Here is an 18,204-nt window from a genome sequence, read left to right as displayed (position 1 = left end):
TGGTGCTGGACCTGTTAAGCTGATAGAAGGAAACATGAATCAATTCCAATACAAAAATATAGTGGAAGAAACAATGCTGAAGATTATTTGGTAAAAATCATCCACAATGGTTATTTGAACATTCCAGCAGTACAATGATCTAAAGTATCTACATGCGCTGTTAAGGAAGTTTTCACCTCTCAATCAGTTTCGGTTTGAGATTGGCCAGCTAAAATTGCAGATACAGAGAGATACCCAGGCACATAGAGCATCTTTGGTACAAACGACAAAAAAAGTCAGTTTCAGGAACAACAAAATCCTATATTTTGCGAAATGTCAAAAATTTATAGTCATTTCTTCGCCGGTGTAAAACAGTAATTCTATTAATCTATTAATTTTAATATAAAATTAAATTGTTTTTTTTCTTTACGTACTTCACATACTAGGCTGCACTAAAAGTATCGGGAATGGAATATTTCCACTGTTCCTGTCATATTAAAATATTTTTAATTGAAAACTCCTTGGTTTTAAAATCGAATACCATTTATTTATTTAAAAAAAGATTCTCGGTCTTGTCACGAGGTTTTGTCAAACTTGTTTAGTCGTTGAGAAAATGGAATTGACTCGAGAAAATTCAGGAGCGATGATTTATTATGACTTTCGAAGTGGTTTAACACAAAAACAGTGTGTTGACCGGATGATTTCTGCATTTGGTGATGAAGCCCCATCCAAAACCACAATTTATCGCTGGTTTGCTGAGTTTCAACGTGGACGTGTCAAGCTCAGTGATTATCCCCGTCAAGGTCGTCCAAAAACTGCAGTCACCCAAGAAAACGTTGATGCTGTGCGTAAGCTGATTGAGGAAGATCGACATGTGACATACTGTGGCGGGTAGCCATCATACAACGCAAGATAATTGACAGATGCCTGAATCTCGCTTACGACATTTTCAAGATAAAACGCATACCTATACCTATACAAGTTCCGAACAACAACATTCGGACCGTCGGTCTACCGAGCAAATAACATCCGCTCGGTGGAAGATCTTCCTTTCGTCGTAAACTCCCCAAACTGGTGACCTGCGACGAGATGTGAACACGCAACCTTCTGATTCATCATCAGCGCATCAAGAACTTCGGCTACCACAATCCCCGCATTCACGCAGATAAAAGCACGTCATTGACAGTCGTCCCACAGCAAGCCAGCATCGCAGCCTCAACAGGACCATCGCAGCCCACGACCGGATCATCAACGCTTGGGGTCACACATCTCCGGCGTGGCAGCTCTGCATCACATGGACTACGCACGACACGCACGCAACATTTAAGCTCAGTCTCGACTCACCGCAGACTTCGAGCAGCACTGGCGACAATCACGCAGCATTCAGCTCAGTTTCGACTCACTGCAAAACTTCGAGCAGCACTGGCGACACGCACGCAGCATTCAAGCTCAGCCTCGACTCACCGCAGGCTTCGAGCAGCACTGGCCCTTGCAAGCTAATCTCAGCACGGACAAACGCTAACTAAAAAATGACACGACCTCCAGTCTCGGAGGGGAGTGATGTGGCGGGTAGCCATCATACAACGCAAGATAATTGACAGATGCCTGAATCTCGCTTACGACATTTTCAAGATAAAACGCATATATACAAGTTCCGAACAACAACATTCGGACCATCGGTCTACCGAGCAAATAACATCCGCTCGGTGGAAGATCTTCCCTTTGTCGTATATCTCTATAATACCGCGAAATTCAGGCAACTTTAGACATTGGCATGAGTCAAATACAAATAATCTTGCATGAACAATTAGGTGTAAAAAAGTTGTTTTCCCGATGGATACCGCATTCGCTCTGTGAAGAGCAAAAAGCGGCTCGCGTTACTTGGTGCGTCAGAACTCTCGTAAGATTCCACGCAGGATCCTCAAATGCTGTATACAACATTGTATCAGGTGAAGAATCCGTGATATACGCGTACGAACCCGAAACAAAAAACCAGTCACGAGTTTGGGTGTTCGAAAATGAGTTAAAGCCAACAAAAATTGTTCGTTCACGGAGTGTTGCAAAAAAAATGGTGGCCACGTTTGTCTCCAAAACCGGCCATGTTACGACTATTCCTCTTGAGGGACAAAGAACGGTTAATGCAGAATGGTATGCTAGCATTTGTTTGCCACAGGTCGTTTCTGAACTCCGTAAAGAGAACTGCAACCGCCGCATCATCCTCCATCACGACAATGCGAGTTCTCACACCGCGCACAGAACAAAAGAGTTTTTAGAGCAAGAAAACATAAAATTATTAGACCTTCCGCCGTACAGCCCCGACCTAAGCCCTAATGATTTCTATACTTTCCCTAAAATAAAAAATAAATTGCGTGGACAGAGATTTTCATCACCTGAAGAAGCTGTGGACGCCTACAAAACGGCCATTTTGGAGACCCCAACTTCCGAATGGAATGGTTGCTTCAACGATTGGTTCCATCGTATGGAAAAATGTGTCAAATTTCGCGGAGAATACTTCGAAAAGCAATAAATACATTTTTAAATAGTAATGTTGTGTCACTTCGTTAATTCCCGAAATTTTCAGTGCCGCCCTCGTAAGTGTGATCTTAGAATTTAAATTTATTTAATTTTCATATCAAAAACTACAGCAGCTTAATAAATCGTTTTTAATCATTTCTTCAGCTTTATTACTATCTGAATTTGTTACCTACTTTGGGTAGGTAACGAATAAAACGTGCAAAAAAAAGTTTGCCATTTTATTCTATGATATTATATTTTATTCTTTGAAGTCGTCGTGGCCTAAAGGATAAGACGTCCGGTGCATTTGTGTCAAGCGATGCAACGGTGTTCGGATCTCAGACGGGTACCAATTTTTCTAATGAAATACGTACTCAACAAATGTTCACGATTGACTTCCACGGTGAAGGAATAACATTGTGTAATAAAAAAATCAAACCCGCAAAATTATAATTTGCGTAATTACTGGTGGTAGGACCTCTTGTGAGTCCGCGCGGGTAGGTACCACCACCTTACCTATTCCTGCCGTGAAGCAGTAATGCGGTTCCGTCTGAAGGGTAGGGCAGCCGTTGTAACTATACTGAGACCTTAGAACTTATATCTCAAGGTGGGTGGCGCATTTACGTTGTAGATGTCTATGGGTTTCAGTAACTACTTAACACCAGGTGGGCTGTGAGCTAGTCCACCCATCTAAGCAATAAAAAATAATAATCTGGAACTTGAAACGTTATTAATTAAAATAGTAATAATATAATTATCCGAACACAAATGTACCTACGACACTGTTGTTTCAGGAAGTACCTAATTAAGCACCTGTCTGCTTTGTTTTCTACGAACTGATTATACTTAGTGGTAATAATTAATCCTCTATGTTCATTTCATAAATCAGTATACGAACGTTATGCTGTTACACATTAATTACATCCTGTTTACTAGTCTCTTAAAATAAATTGTCATTTTTACTGTATTAGCCAGTGTCTGACACACTGTCTGACAAACAATTTGAACCATATGTCTTAGGTATCTATGATTTGAACAGTTTGAAACTGTATGTAGCTTATGCATATGCTCTGCTTTATCAAAAAAATTAGACCAATTCTATGGCACCTAAAAAATCTAAAGATGTTGCCGATGAAAACTACTGGCGTAGAAATATTGAGGACGCCAAATTAGATGAAGAAAACTGGAAAGTAAAAGTTACTATCCTTGAAGCTGCTGACAGTGATAACGCCAGAAACTATCTTAACAAGTTCGAAATTTTCGCTACGGAAGAAAAACGATTTGTAATAAAGAGCATATCCAAGACTGAAACAACATTTATGGTCAATCAACTTGGAGGTGAGAAAAAGAATAAAGAAGATGACAGTTGTCGTGTTTTTGAAGAAGGTCAACTTTACTTAAAAGAAAAGAAAGAGATGCCGGCTCACGTTCAAGCTCTTATCATAAAGCATCTTATTTTAAAAATGAAGGAAGAATATCTTCTTATAAAAAGAAGGAGACTAGAAGTAAAAGAAGGTATGCGCAGAGAATCCATTACGATGGTTGACCGAAGCGAGATAAGAGGAATCGTATCAGTCAAACCCCAAGAGCTACCTCCATCACCCCCGCCCGTCAAAAAAGGGAAAAAAGGTGATGTCGATGCATCATTTTTGTTACCCGAACCGGCTGAAGACAAAAAATACAATACACAACTCAGGGTCAGAGGTGAGGAATGGCGTGACAAAGTATATGTTGACGATTTTCCAACGGATGGTCCTAATCTTTATGTAGCGATAACAGGTTTTGTTGAACCACTTTTGCCAGGTTGCCTTATTTCAATCGGCGTACCTATTACAGCGATAGTTCAAATAAGAATTAATGCAAGTCCAACAGCCGAAACTTCAGGACAATTTAAAGCTGCTAAAAGAGGTCAAAGTCAAACAGAACTACTTAAAGAAAAATCTTTTAAATTTTGGGACGATTTACAAAATTTACGGGTGCAAAAAGACACTGCGGATGTTTTTACTGATACCGCTTTTGTAGTTTTCTCTCCTCCGTATTGGGATAACGAAAAAATGTCCGGATCCCCTGATAAAATATATGACGAGGTTTGTTTTCTTCTTTATGATATTCAAGATTTAACTAGGCAACACGATCATTACCTAGATAGCATGGAAATTATAAATATTCCGTCTTATACAAATTATGAGAAGTACAAAAGAGAATACAATCAATTAATGAATGATTATCCAATGGAATGTATTACTTTATACACTTTATTAGATAACGTCCTTCAAATTGTGTGTAATCATGAAGAATTAGACAGCAAGAGCAGTAGATCTTCATTATCAACAGCTTTAACTATAATTCAATCGCCAAATAAAAATGAGAGCGACAAATTACAACGAGCAGAAAATTTAGTGAAAGATGTATTCAAATCTTTATATAAAACTGAAGATACAAAAAAAACGTACCGGACTACACAAGGATATGAATATGAACATCAGAAAGATGCGATTATAATTAACTATGGCGATATTGCTCAGTACAGTACTTTCCAATTAGGAAATATAAATTTGGACAATATCGTTCGATCATCTTTACTTGGAATGCCCATTAACAGATTGTGGCATAATGTAAAAATACCCAATAATGAAATGGAAGCCAAAGTTAATTTTCATAAAAATGTTTTGCTGTCATGCTTTGAGAGAGATGATGTAGAGACATCGGAGTTACATAGATTGATCCATATACTAGCTTTCCGAAAGCTATACAATAATAGAAGTTCTTTAAAAAAAAGTGATGTAGTTTCAAAAACGATTTTTGACTTTAAAAAGAAGTATTTAAAACGTAGCATACTCGCGGAACCTTTGTCAAATTCACCATCTTTAAAAAACTACAATTTTTCTGCACATTCTTTTCCTTCTATAAACAAAAGTGAAAATGGATCTGAGATGTCCTACAGCGCTGGATCGGAATCGAGAAATATAAATGTTGTATTGGACTGTCCTGATATAAGTGAATTGGTCTCTGAAACTGAAATCGTTAACGAAAAACCATCTAGTCATTTAATCGATGATTTTGATTATTTTGAAGACTTCACTGGTATAAGTGCCTTCCAGATCATTCTAGAAGCGTTTAATACATTCAATTGCGTTGATTATAAATATTGCGAAGTCACAGATACATTTGTACTTATGTTTTTCAATAGTCATAACAAAGATGGTATAGCGTGTGAAGAATGGAGAAGCCATATACCAACACCATTATGCTTGCAAGACTTCTTTGATTATACTCTAGAGGAACACTACGAGTGGATACAAAAAGAAGAAAAAGCATATGATGAACATGTTATATTTAAAGTTCAATCACAGTTCACTGATCTGAATCAATATGATCCAAATTCATGCTTAGATAATGTAATTGGCGATGAACTACTGATTGAAGGTTCTCTTAAACATCGAGAAATTAAACAGAATGAAGTAATCAGTCCAGAGATAACAGAAGTGAAAACCAATTCTAAAAAAACGATAACATCGCCAACAACTGATACTGATTCCAAAACCACTAAAAAAACAAAATCCTCGACACCTAACACACCAAAAAAGGTAAGAAGATCATTTATATTACCAGGAAACGATTCTGAGATTGTCATTATAAAAAAACCTTTTTTGGGATATGACTTAGGAAATAGACGGGTCGAAGTTTTCGGGAGAGATGCCTCATTCTTTTCAAAGGATGGGACGAAATTGAAAAGTACATACACATTGTTTTTACCTACAAATTTAGAATATTTGACACTAAGTGTTACACCAGGAAACAGAGAAAATGTCTTCTGGTTTCATAGAGCACTGAGTGAGATGGTTTCAAATGATATATCAGATGTGTGCAATTCATTCAGAATTTCAACCAAAGATCAAGTGATGATAAATATAAAATGTCAATCACAACCAGGAGCAATACCTATTGCAATGTTTGGTTGCAATGAAGAGTCGAACTATAAGGAAGATCATTTAAAAACGAACATTCCAATAAGCTCTAGCACTCCTGTAGAACAAATGCTACTTTGCTTTTCCCTATATGTTACTTGGCCTAATGGACTTGTTACAGAAACAGTGCACGAAAAAGATTCCTCAAAAATATCTTATATTAAGCAATACTATGTTTGCTCTCTGAATACTGACGAAAGATTGCGCTGCGTAAACGTAAACGGTGAAGTTATCATATTTAAAGAATCTGGTCAAGTCGAAACGTTACGCCCTGATGGTTCTATTATAAAAATAATAAATTGTCGAAAAAGAAGTTATATCCATTTACCAGACGATTCCATAAGTGAAAATAGTTCTGACAAAAGTAAAAAGGGTAAAGGAAAAGATAAAAGTAAAGACGCCAAAGATAAATCCAACAAAACCTCAGCAAAATCTTCTAAAAATTTGATATTAGAAGACGAGAACATTACAAACCCACAACAAATGGAACCAGAGTTAGTTATAGAAGAGTTTGATACGATTGATACAAATGGACTTCACGAAAAATATATTAAAGGCAATGTTTACAAAATGAAAAATATACTTATCCGAACAGCTACTGATTTTTGTCTAGGTGAGATTTTTTCTAGACGAACTGATGGCACTAACATATTGCTGAACAAAGATGGAGTACAAGTCGTAAGTTTTCCTGATGGCACCAGAATAATCACAAAATACATTGAGGAAGCGGAAGAAATTTATCCTGAATGGTCTGAAGAAGAAATTATCTATTATGGATTATTTAATTCCAATAATATTGATTCAGAATCAACGAAATCTAAGGTATCCGCGTCTCAAAAAAGCGGCAGAAGCTCTTACCTTGAAACTAACAACACAGTTGATACTCTAAATATCTCTTACATTAAAATTAACGAGGAAATAGAAACAGACATAGAAAGAAATGATGGATACGTTTCCGTTAAAAACATATATACAATTGAACATAAAAATTTCACCACCATCACTGTTAATACCTTAAATGAAACGGTCTCTGTTGAATCACCAAATAAAACAAAAATTACTCTTGACAAATATAATCATTTTGAATTTGATTTAGACTCTGTGACTAAAGCTAGTTTTAATGGGGACACAGTCAACATAGATTATACTGCTTGTGTCGATTGCGAATCGAAAACTAAATGTGAAATTGAAATTAGAGCCGAAAAAGAGAAAATCGATCCAAAATCCCTACAAAATTGGTTAAAAATGAGAGATTCTTTTAATAAAAAAATTATTATTAATGAAGAAGGTGCTATCAATATAGAAGACCATCATTGTTCTTCAGAAAATATCAATTCTGGTATTTCTAAAAATGATATCGGAGCGGATGTTGTAAGCGACTATAACTTAGAAGGAGTTGTAGATGAAAAATTTGAGGGTCCTAGTTTATCTCACGGAAAGTGCAGGGATGTTTATTTAGCAAAGACACTGCGTTTCTTTGTTTTAAAAAGGTGGGCTAACTTAGAACTTTTTTTATTTTACCTTAGTTCGTCCAAATTTCCACTATATTAACCCAATATTAAAAGAAACCCATCGGAATAGAGTAAAATCTAGCAGTTAGATATAATGCGTCATAAACTAAATGGATAATACTCATTTGCATCTTCCGTGGCATTATAAAATGTATTACTCTACAGAACGTTAACCTGTTCAGAATTGGTGCATCGGGATTTGTTGGAGCAATACAAAGAAGCTTGTCGTTGGCAGCCATGGTGCTCAATCAACACATACGACGTATTTGGAGATCGGCGAACTCTACTCTCAATACTCACTCCGGTGCACCTCACAGAATCAGAGGTTGTTTACCTATATTGAGCTTAAATAGACAATTAGTATTATAATAGCTCATATAATGTTTAGCGATAAACTTGGAGCGGTTTATTTAAGGGTATGTTAGAATTGCACTTTGCTGGCAATACAGAAACCTGGATCACGTGAAACGTTCAATAAATTAAACAGCAGAAGTAGGTAGTAAATTAGTAAGTAGGGCTTTGCTTTTCGAACAAGAAGCTTCATATTAAATATTTAGGTTTTTTTTTTAAATTAGTTGTATTAATTAACATCGTGTTTTTATGTGTTTACTTGTCTATGTATTTTTAAATAATTTATTGTCTTGTTAGAAATGGCTCATGGATTCTACGTTAGCGGACAAACCTAAGTATCTCACGTACAAAGATTTAAAGAAAGACAGCGGTAAAGGTTTCTACCACTGGATGCGACCTTACAATCGTTTTACTCCGAGACCGGCCAAACCTGAGAATGTTCTGCCACCCAGATTACCCAGAGCCTATATCTTGAGGTTAAAATGTTTAATAAGTTCAATATTTTCTTTGTCTTGTTACGCGTTGGGGTTTCGGGAGAAATAAAATTCTACCGAAATACAAATTAAAAACTGTATTAAACACTTAGAACACTTAAAACACTCACAAACACTTTAAAATTCTCAATTCGCTTCCGCTGCTTCGCTTCGGGTGATCCGTTCGCTGCTTCGCTTCGAGTAGTTCCGATTACTAACTGACTGCGTGCCATCTCTGCAACGCTTTTATAGCCGATACCACATCCCTAGAATTATCGAGAATATTCCTCACATTTCGAGTACTGTGTTTCCGCTATCTGACAATAGATGGCGTTGTACTTCTCGAGCGTTCTAGGTGCTGCTAGACCTTTCGATATTCGTTCGACTATTCGGCGATAGATGGCGTTACTCTTACCGGCGTAACACAATGTTAATTTCGTAGCTAGTAGACGTTTATTACATAGTAGACAAGTCTCAAGTTAATTACAAGTCTCAAGAAGTTAAATGCGGTAACAGCTTAGCGCTAGATTGGCGACTAGATCGGCTTCAAATCAACTAAAAACAGCATAGTTTGCCTAGGGTTATACACAATTTTACATATTTCGCCTTATACACATATTCATCTTCATGTGTGCGCTGCCTATAAAGGGTACACGGTATTTTATAACTTTTATTCTCTTACCAGACCTCGTATTGTTTACTGAAAACATTAAAAAGCATTGTGTCGATAAATGAACCCCTTGTACTGGTTTGTAACCCAATTTAACCTTAATAAACAGGACATTAGAACAACAATGGTCCGATAAGGAACGTGAAACACTAAAAGGTGCTAAGGAGCTTTTGTTTGCTGTCCTTCGATATCGACAAGTGTTGGAAGATGACAGGCAAAGACTACTTGATATGTCCGTCCTCGATCAGAGAGCTGAGGACGAACGCCACATTGACGACATCATACAAGCTCTTGGATACAGGTTACAATGAGAATATTGATTTTTCTGAAACTTCCTATTCTCTATACCTACACACATAAGTCATATAATTGATAATATTTATTTATATATATTTTTTTATGTATACTAGCTGACCCGGCAGACTTCGTAGTGCCTCTATCGCTAAGTAAAAGACCTAAACTTTTGTATAAAATAAACTTAAAACAAACAAAAGGAATCCGTCCGACGGGGGATACATCAAAGGAAAAACAAAATTGTTATTTTTATTTAATTCCGAACATTTTTATTAATTTATTTACCTTTTAGACCTTCTCTGGACTTCCACAAATAATTCAAGACCAAAATTAACCAAATCGGTCCAGCCGTTCTCGAGTTTTAGCGAGACTAACGAACAGCATGTATTTATTTAAGTATGAGTATTTGTATCTATAAATATTATGTATGTCATATAAGTATACACATATGCTTAAGTAATATCACACTACACCTACCAAGGTTCATCTCTGCACCCTCCTAAGGTATTCTGTTAGAGAATGCCTATGGCATTAAGTCCGCCTTTAAACTGTCTAGTATATAAAGTTATAAATAAATAAAGACGTCTAACGGCTGTCTGGTGTAGTGGTAAGTGACATGGTCACTACACAAGGGGGTCGCGGGTTCAAATCCCGCCAAGGGAAGATATTTGTATGATAAATATAAAATGTCTTTTCCAGGGTTATGGATTGGTAGATAGGTATATTAAATATATGTATGTGTATAATAAAAATCTTACATTTATTTCCGTTATCTGGTACCTGTAACACAAGTTCTTTACGAACTTAGCACGGGACCAGTTAACGTGGCGTGATTGTTAGTAAATATTTATTTAGTTATTATTATTATTTATACATACCTATATTGTATCTTGAAAATAAATACTCAAACGTGAACAGTGACTTCCGAAGTGGGTGATATTTTCGATAAGATTAATCAACAGAATCGTCCAATGAATTTCAGAACTTATTTTCATGCTGAGTATTCAATAGCTCCCGAAACAATGATAAGAGATGAATTCTGGGTACGAAAAGTAACATACAAAAAATTTATAATTCGAAGTCTTTTTTTTATTGCCATATAGGCAGTCGAGGATGCGGCCCACCTGATGATGAGTGGTTACCGTCGCTTATGGATGTTAGCAATACCAGGGGCAGAGCCAAGCCGCTGCCTACCGCTTAATTCTCTCCACAAGCCTCGTTTGAAGAAGGACATGTCATAGCGCTCAGGAAACACCGTTGAGGGGAGCTCATTCCAAAGCTGGATGGTACGTGGCAAAAAATATGTCTGGAAACGCACTGTGGAGTAACGCAATGGGTCCAGGTAGTATGGATGAGCTCTACTCCGATGGTGGGTGGTGCGATGGTAAAAACAAGATAATGGTATTATCTCAAATAATTCCTCAGAGCACTCCTACTTTTTTATTTTGACAACGTTTTCTTGGGACTCCCTCATCCCCGAAAAGTACCTAAGTATCAGAGGCCTTCAGAAAACATTATAGGAACATGATGTATGCACGCTTAGCTTATTTTTTTGGTGTTTTCATAAATATGTCACCTTTAATAAAATGTTATTTGTTTATTTACAATTGACACCACCGTTCCGTGTTTTTTGATAGTATGACAATTATTACTTACATATTAACCATATCACAACGTCTATGAGATGTCTATACCTAGATTCTGGCAACCGCTTAACACCCAAGACACAGTTTGTCACTATCCTATTTTACACAATTCTATTTTATTGCGTGGTAAGTTTTTTTTATGTAGATCAACGTGTTTAATGGACGAAACCCCCCATTTGTAGGTAGTCGAGCATATGGCCCACCCGATAGGTTAGTGATTACTGCCGCCCATGCATTTTCTTCAATCCTTGTTTGAAGAAAGATCTCATTGCGCTCCAGAAACACTGGAGAGAAGTTCATTCAAAGTAAGATGGTACCTAGAAGAGTTTAGTTTAATCAGTAATATTAATAATATAATAGAACTAGTCGTACCTACTCGCCGGCTTCGCTGGGCATTTAAAATTCACATTATTATTTATTGTCATTATTATTAGGGAGTCGAACACTCATATAAATATTAGCCTATCCATTAAGTACATGTATTTTCTACATGGATACCAAGTTTCAAGTCAATCGGATGCATGGTCCAGTAGTTATAACGGAACATCCGTAAAAACCACTATAGATATTAGTATAGATATAATAAGTACATTGAATTATGAATATACATCCACTAGTGCCAATTTAAGACACATTTAAGTATTGCCCTTACTGTAGGTACATTATATTATAGAATTTATGAAGATCTTAAGACACGTTTGAAGGAAGATGTGCTCAGTCGAGCGGAAGCGACGATAACTACGGAGCCACGTCCAAAACCAGCGCCTGAAGACCTGTCTGCCGAGGGCGAGGCCGCGGAAGGCGAAGGTAATTTCGTTAGTGCTCGTGAAATAATCAGGAATCACGCTTAGCTGCGGAAAGAGTACTTCCGCTCGATCTTATTAGCGTAAATATACCTACACGTTCACGCTTTTGATCAACAATTAATTGTGATGTTTGAGCAAAATACACATCGCTGTGCAGGCGCCTTTCATGTTATCACTTAGGTACCTAGTACTGTGAATACGAGCATTTTAGTTGAATACAAACAACGTTTAAAAAAAAATTAGTAGTAACAATATTTCAATAGCAAAAATTGGTACATATGAGTCGTCTATTATCAAAGGTGGCAATCTGTGCATTTCGACAAAAAAATGTTATTGATATGTCAATACAGATTGATTTGAATATAATCGTCTCCTTCAAAGAATACGGTTCAAAACCTGCATTAAATAAAGGTTAATACTTAACCTGTTATTTATCTAAGATGTCGTTCAGAAGAGTTTTGTGACTGCCAATGGATAATAAAGTCAATAATTCGTTTTTCTGATTTACCAATAATTGTCCAAAAGTCACATTGCCGGCTTTGATAATAGTCGACTCATATATACCTACAAGATCTATACGGGATCTTGACGAACTGGTGACGATACGAAACTAGATTTTATTTATCTTCTATTTTATTAAAATCATTTGAAAAATGTCTTCGTAAGAATTAGTTAAATTGCACATTGCCCAAATATTCTGATCTTCAGAAACAACGACCTATTTATGGCAAGATAATAGTGCGTTTAACTATTTTTTTATACATTTATGAAAAGCTGCTGTCGATCAATCTAGTGTTAAAAGTGTGCTTAGTGCTTAGTTTTTTATCGTTATCGATAGCGTTAAAGTTAACTCAAAGTTGTATGTAGCTGGAACAGCGCCCCTAGCGGCAAACCTAGGCAAACGTTCCAACTCCATACAAATTTGAGTTAACTTTTACACCTTCGAGAACGTTAAAAAACTCGCACTCACTAAGCACATTGATCACAGAAATCCGGACCGACACCGGAACAATGCGATGGTCCGCTTTGAGGCATAATTCAATCTTATGCTCCAATAGCATTCGCACAATTTCTGTCCATACAAGCCCGAGAGCGCGTTTGCGTTTGCAAAAAAAGACAGGATAGTTTTGCAGCATCCTCAAAATCAAAAAACAAGTTGGATCGTACGCCAAGTTTGTTTTACAAAAGTGCACCTCAGTAGGTACTAAAATATGAAACATTTTTGAGTTTTCTTTTCTAAGAAAATTTAAATAGTAGGTACTTTTTCTGTATTAAGTAGGTACCTATGCCTTAGACAAAGATTGTCCTGTTTTCTAAAATCTGTGTTTGTAGTTAATGGGACAATACATTGTAGACCATCTTTCCTAGAACACCTTTCTATAGTTCATATCCTATCAGCTCTCTGAACTATTATTAGTTCATCAGCATTCTCATTTTCCCTTACATAAATATGGCTAGGTATCCAAACGAAATTCATACATATGCGCCCTCTTCCCCAATTTGCTAAAGTTTGGATGGCCGGTAGTACCTACCTTTGTCAATCTAGATACAGCCCTAACCATATGTAAGAACTGATTTAATCAACTTCATCAACAGCTCGCACGACGCAAAAATATGAGTAGGTAAGATAATTTAGCGTCGATCTCTTTTTTCTGGCTTAGAAAGTACCAGTACTACCAGTGATCTGCTATTGTTCCAAGAAAACCGTAAACATTTATTGCAAGAAGCGGAGGCTGCTGTAGGGACAAGTGAAAATTTGAAGAGGTACTGGCGTCGTCGTAATGAAGAATATAAAGAGGAACAATTTTATAGGTAAACAGGTTTGTCTCCCATAAGCGTTATTTTACTTTTGTGTTTAGACTACAAAAAAAAACTGCAATTAGAAGCTCTCTTATTACATCTAGGTCTCTGACACATCTGGCAAATTCGCGCTTGACCGCTAAAATTCTAGTCACCCACGTTTTACGAAATCTTTCGTGTCGTGCCGCCTTCTCAAAGTGGCGCATTAATGCCGACTAAATATACTTACTGACGGAGACAAGCTTCAGTTCATCATGGAGATCCACATTCCTCATGAACCACGGCTATCCTACAAAAGCGGGATTGAATTACTTGAAGGAGTTTAAAATTAGTGCGGGCCATTTGCTGCTAGGACCTCTTGTGAACCCGCGCGGGTGGGTACCACCACCCTGCCTATTTCTGCCGTGAAGCAGTGATGCGTTTCGGTTTGCAGGGTGGGGCAGCCGTTGTAACTATACTTGAGACCTTAGAACTTAAATCTCAAAGTGGGTGGCGCATTTAAGTTGTGGATGTCTATGGGCTCCAGTAACCACTTAACACCCCGTGGGCTGTGAGCTCGTCCACCCATTTATGCAATAAAAAATAAATAAATAAAAACTTGCATAGGTCATGATAGGACGTATGTAACTTTTATAAAGTGTCACCATATTACGAAGGGACAATTTACTTCGCTTGCAAATCATCGGATATCGAATACCTCTACTTCCTGTTCACCAATCACATTTTGCGTCACTTTTCATTTGAACATTATTGACAACTACATTGGCCATACTCTTATTACAATATTTTCAGTTTACTTGCGTCGGTTTTTTTGTATTTTTTCATTTGGATGGCCAGAATAATATGGACGCAAAAATTCATATTAATAATATGAGGCAATCTTCCGCAATCGTGCAAATATATTGGTAAAATTCACTTTTAGAAATTGAATAGAATAGAAATAAATCAAAACTAAAACACTTCTCATTGATTCTTATTTCTAATGGTGATTACTCGTAATATCTAATTTAAATGCGATCCAGTTGAATTGTGGCAACAATCTGAACGATTTGTTTCACCTACAAATGGTAAAGAAGTACAAAATTAACAATCCGAGAAGTAAAAGGACAACCAAATTTTTGGTGAAATCTTCACACTCATGTTGCATTATCTACCAACATACTTACTGTTTATGTTTTTAAGGTATTTACTCAGAGAAGATAATGTACCTCCATACTTTCGAAACGTTCTCGGCGGTGCTATATGGTGGGAAATGAATAACACCGCTGGCGAGGCTGTCACAGAGGCTGAAAGGGCCAAGATGAACTGTGGATGTCGAGCACAGAGCTCGCGTAATGATGATAAACAATTTATTTAATAAAATTAACATTAATTTCCCTTTGTTACTAGTATAATAAAAATATCGTTAATATGGCTTTCGTTTTTAAAAACCATTTTAACTTATGACTTTGCATGAAATTATATTAAAGCTAGCAAGCAGCTAGCGGCGTTGCTAGGGGCGGGGTGGTGAAGTCTGGTCTACACCAAGTAACACTGGGATGCACGTAAAATGAGCAAATATTGCAATAGGTATCAAAAGCATTTTTAAAGTTTGAGAATACCTATAAAGATAATTTGGTTTCAGTCATGGAACTGTTACTTGAACATGGACTATTTTTTAGCTACTTTACCCGGTCACCGCCCTTGCCGAACCCGTTGCTTGCGACGAAAGGCTCGACGAGTAAATTAACCCATAGACACATCCCACTGAGTTTCTCGCCAGATCTGCTCAGTGGGTCGCGTTTCCAATCCGGTGATAGATTTTGCGCAGCACTACCCTTGCTAGGGCCAGAGTTAGCAACACTCCGGTTTTAACCCCTTGAGCTCACCTACACGTCAAGGAGAAACTGAAATAACCCATCAAGGCTATCAGCATACGTAGGGGAAAAAAAGCTACTTCAGTACGTAAATAATTATTTAAAAAGATTATCTTCACTCTTATTCTGCTAGAAGAATAAGAAATGGGATCGACTTGCGTTTCTCTGTCACATTTTAATGATATGCTGTGTATGGATATAGTTCATGTTATCGGGTGAACTCGCCAAGCACGCTGTCAATGAAGCAAACAAAGCCCTCACGAAATACACAAGCTCCAAGTAATATCTTTCCTAATTCTTTAAACGAGTTCAAATGAGACTACAAGTCAGGGGTGGCCAACTTGATTAGAACCAAGATCTACTGTCTACTAACGAAACACTCTCCGATCTACGAATGACCTTTCTTGAGATTTAATGAAACAATGTAGTACATTATATAAATACCTAAGTAGCATATTTTCTTTTATTAAAAATATTAAAATAAACCTGAAATTATATATTAAAAGAGAAATATTGTCTAGAAGAGAGAATAAATAATGTGAAGTAATGGTTATTAACAAATGACACAAGATGAAGATGATGCGTGCAACAATTGGTGATTACGTTCCGCAGTCTGGTCTATGTATTTATATTTTTTTGTCTTACCACGATCGACTGAACTAATAGCCACGATCGAGCTGTCAATCGCGATCTACCGGCTGGCCACCCCTGTTAGGTATAAGTGATAAGTCTATGAAATACGAAGATTTCACATAAGAGCGGTCGCTCGCTGGAGAGAACGGAAAAGTGGAAATTTAAGAATGTAGCCAGAGAGGTGCCTCCATAACGCCCTATGAATGAAACCGCCGGTTTTCTGGTGCTAGCAGCGTGTACCTTTCCCTAATCAGGGTACTGGAATGAAGATGATAAATGAGCCATCTCAAAGCATTCACAGAGCACTCTCCATAAGACATATTATGGTAGTAGGTGGGTACTTAAAGAACTGAAACTGAGCAAAACACAAATGTTCCAATATCTTCTATAGGTACAAATAATAGTAGATTTCGGGCTAAAGATTGGGTGTCAGGGCTTATTCCAAGAAAAGGCCGTACCTACGCTTTCTAGAGCATAAATCTATGACCTGGCGCAAAATACGTATCTACGAGTCTAAAAATCACAATAAAGAATACTTGGAATTACGTCGCCATATCAAATGTCTCCGTTTTACTTGTGCTGTATCATAGCCCTTACCTCTGGTGTTTTACAATTCTATTGTTTAGTCTAGCTAGGTGCGTTGGATATTATCGAGTGTTAAATAAACATTACATTGGTCAGCGTTAGATAACGTCGGCTAACAACCGATTTCATTTATTTTAATATACTTAGGTAGGTACCTACCTATATAGTGGGGCAGTCTCACACTAAGAGTATTAATCATTTCTCTGAGGTATTGAAAATATTTCGATTGGTATGTTTTTTTTTTAATAAAGCCTCGCCGCTTTTTACGTCTTTAGCTAAAGATTAGGTATATTGAAAATTAATTCAAATTGAAAATGTGTTTAAGATAAATTGTGTAGAAGAATAAAAACAATTTCATATATCAAAATACTGTTGCGTAACAATATCGGATTATTTAGGTGCTCACCAAGTTAATATAACTATGAAATTTATTGACAGTAGTTTAGTTCATTTACGAGTTGCTTAATTAAGTTGGAAATCACGGATTTAGAACGGAAAATATGACTATGAATATTTGATGCGAATTTATTCAAGTGTGAATACTCGTAAATATCACATAGTACTATATTTCCGCTCAAAATTGATAACGAGGGTAGATTACGTAGGTATATCATGCCGTAAAACAAATGATAAATCCTCGATATATTTATCAATGTCGAGTTTGCTAATCTAGTAACCAGCATATCCAAGACGGAAAGAACATACCCAAACAAAAATGTAACACAAAACCATAAACAAAGTTACAATTTTGTGCTCGAACAAATAGATCGTGTGTGGTCGTCAGATTTCCACACGTCGGTGTGAACTGCGAACTCGTTGTTAAGTTGTTATGCTTCGTGGAGTCTGGGACGGAAACGGTGGCCATTGCGATATGACTTGTACACCTAGTTGTGAATGCATAAAACCAACACGAGCATGATAAATAATAGTTAGGTGTATCCATATGCCTACGTGTTTCGCGGGCAGATAAAAATAATCAATCATTTGTCCTGCGATGATTACAGATTTAGGTAAAACTAAATAGTAAATAAAATTAAACTTTAATCGGTTACAGCCGATTGGTGTCTTATATAGAGCGGTGTGGCTTCGCATGCCAATTTGTTGGTTAAACGAATGGC

The 18,204-nt window shown here is 36.9% G+C and overlaps 1 protein-coding gene across 1 annotated transcript; it reads left to right on the top strand.

Moving 5' to 3' along the window:
- Positions 1–3,456: 3,456 nt before the first annotated feature.
- On the top strand, positions 3,457–15,423 carry LOC114246904 (uncharacterized). The gene is made up of 7 exons (XM_089737547.1): positions 3,457–7,951; positions 8,138–8,297; positions 8,621–8,799; positions 9,576–9,767; positions 12,080–12,213; positions 13,874–14,024; positions 15,195–15,423. Exons 1-7 carry the CDS (start codon positions 3,594–3,596, stop codon positions 15,367–15,369), a joined length of 5,349 nt encoding a protein of 1,782 aa, XP_089593673.1. The 5' UTR covers positions 3,457–3,593; the 3' UTR covers positions 15,370–15,423.
- Positions 15,424–18,204: the final 2,781 nt, after the last annotated feature.

Source organism: Bombyx mandarina, chromosome 01, assembly GCF_030267445.1.
Source record: "Bombyx mandarina strain Sakado chromosome 01, ASM3026744v2".
NCBI lineage: Eukaryota > Metazoa > Arthropoda > Insecta > Lepidoptera > Bombycidae > Bombyx > Bombyx mandarina.
The sequence above is the reverse complement of the archived record's forward strand: the minus strand, read 5'-3'. Positions and strand labels throughout refer to the sequence as shown.